The 2,403-nt window shown below is 40.0% G+C and overlaps 1 protein-coding gene across 1 annotated transcript; it reads left to right on the top strand.

The window, feature by feature from the left end:
• The first annotated feature begins 725 nt into the window (after positions 1–725).
• LOC110021058 (aspartic proteinase CDR1-like) lies at positions 726–1,838 on the top strand. Its single transcript, XM_020719388.1, has one exon. The coding sequence runs from the start codon at positions 726–728 to the stop codon at positions 1,836–1,838; it is 1,113 nt and encodes a 370-aa protein (XP_020575047.1).
• Positions 1,839–2,403: the final 565 nt, after the last annotated feature.

The following is a 2,403-nucleotide window of genomic DNA, read 5'->3' as shown; positions in this document are numbered from 1 at the left end:
TATATATATATATATATATATATATACAACTCTTCTAGTGCTACTATGTTACATGATTGAGTAATACAAATGAATTTGTCGGTCCAATAAAATTTCCTATTTCACTACTACGGGCCTAGCTCTCGTTGATTGCATCCACAATATTAACTGTGACATCCATGATTTCAAGATTGTGATATCCATTCTGATAGAGAGCTCGACGTACAATGATGGGGCCGCAACACAATTGGTTATTGTCATTAAACATCTACTTATTGGATTGTGTCCTAAGATGTTGATGCGATCAAAAGCCAAGGCTTTTATTCATGCTATATTTTAGTTATCAATGAAGAAGAGGAGAGAGGAATGATTATAAATGGGCCTAGATGCAACACCCATTACCCCAAACAAAACATGGGAGTGAAGAGGATGGTGAGTTGTGGGGAGAAGTTGTGTTTGGTGCATATGTTAAATGAGGATGTCAGGATTTAGATGATGATGGCGGAGGGAGTCAATGAAGATACTCAAATATGCGATATGAATACAAAACATGGGAGTGAAGTAAATCTCTCTACTCATTCTCTCAGCCGTCACCCACCTTACCATTTTGGCATCGTGCGGCGGCAGTGGCTTTTTTTTAGAGCTCATCCTCCCGCATCCGTGCGGCTGCTGAGCGCTCTCGTTCCCGTGCCATTTACTTTCGTGATGCCATCCAAAAGGCTCGTAGTACTTCCTCTGCGCTCCCCATGGATGATGCCAACAACTTCTACTCAGAGATCACCCCAAACACCTTTGAATACTTGATGAGCTTCTACCTTGGCACTCCAAACAAGAAGATCCTTGCCATTGCCGACACAGGCAGTGACCTCATATGGGTCCAATGCGCCCCCTGTAATGAATGCTACCAACAAACTACCCCTCTTTTTGACCCACAAGCTTCTTCTACATACAAAACAATCGCTTGTAATACCGACTCATGCTCGACACTACCACAAAGTAGTTGTGGCGCATCCTCTCAGTGCTATTATCAATATGGATATGGTGACAAGTCAATCGTTGAAGGCTACCTCTCCACGGAGACAATAGGCTTTGACTCTACCGGAGGTCGTCCAGTACAAATCCCTACAACTCTCTTCGGGTGCACCCATCAAAGCAATGGCACATTTGACAAGAATGGTGCTGGCCTTGTTGGCCTCGGTGGAGGAAAGCTATCACTCATCCGCCAACTCGGCTCCACCATTGGCAGCAAGTTTTCCTATTGCCTGCCCTCATCAACCCAAACATCTACAACGAGTCGGCTCAACTTTGGCTCTAATGCAGTCGTTTCTGGTTCCAACGCTGTTACAACACCCTTAATCTCCGGTTCTCCAGACACATTCTACTTCCTTAGTCTCGAGCATATTAGCGTGGCTGGAAAGACGGTCACAGTTGGGAAGCCAATGCAGACAAAGGCGGCCACCCAAGGCAACATCATCATCGACTCTGGCACGACTCTGACACTAATTGATGATAACACACTGCAATCCGTGGAGAGCAATGTGAAGAGCAGTGTTAGCCTTCCTCAAGTCACAGATCCAAATGGTGTCTTCAACCTTTGCTTTGACGTCTCCGGAAATGGTGCTTCTGCTAAATTTCCAGAGATCACCTTCCAATTTTCTGGAGCATCAGTGGTCTTGCAACAGGCCAATGCATTTGTGGAGGCTTCTCAAAATATCGTGTGCCTTGCAATCGTCTCCAGTGGGAGCATTGAGGATTCTATCAACATATTTGGCAATATTGCACAACAGAACTTCAATATTGGCTACGACCTCTCCAACATGCAGCTCACCTTTGCACCGACCAACTGTGCTACACTCTAGACTTAATTATCTTGTAAAAATTATCAACTGGCCATATATCCTCATTTAATTTTACATTGTATGTTGTTGGCTTGTATATTATGATTTCTCTTTAATTTGAATGAAATCTTATGCTCAATTTACCTTTACAAATGTTACATGCATCCATAGTATATTTATTTCACTTGTTATTATTATACTTCTCGGTTGAATCCCTTTATAACATAACATCTCATTTTTTTGGGGAATCCTATAAAAAATTATCTTCATTATATTGCTTCTATTGTAATTTACTTTTATTAAGAGAAAAAAAAGTTCTTCTATGTATTTTGAGCTTTTTAAATTCAATTCTATTAGTATGATAAGATGTATTTAAAGTTCTAAATTTTAAATTATTATTGACATAAGTTATTATTAACATAAGTTTCCAGTAACATTTATCAAATTAGATGTAATACATAAGCCAATATATGTATAAAATAATTGTATCTAACATTTTTTAAGACCACACAAGGTAGTGAATGGAGACGATATCACTTTAGTAAATGTGTACTAATTAATAACAATTCATATGTGTATACAATCA

The sequence above is a fragment of the Phalaenopsis equestris genome, unplaced genomic scaffold, assembly GCF_001263595.1.
Source record: "Phalaenopsis equestris unplaced genomic scaffold, ASM126359v1 Scaffold000118, whole genome shotgun sequence".
NCBI classification, from domain to species: domain Eukaryota; kingdom Viridiplantae; phylum Streptophyta; class Magnoliopsida; order Asparagales; family Orchidaceae; genus Phalaenopsis; species Phalaenopsis equestris.
The sequence above is the reverse complement of the archived record's forward strand: the minus strand, read 5'-3'. Positions and strand labels throughout refer to the sequence as shown.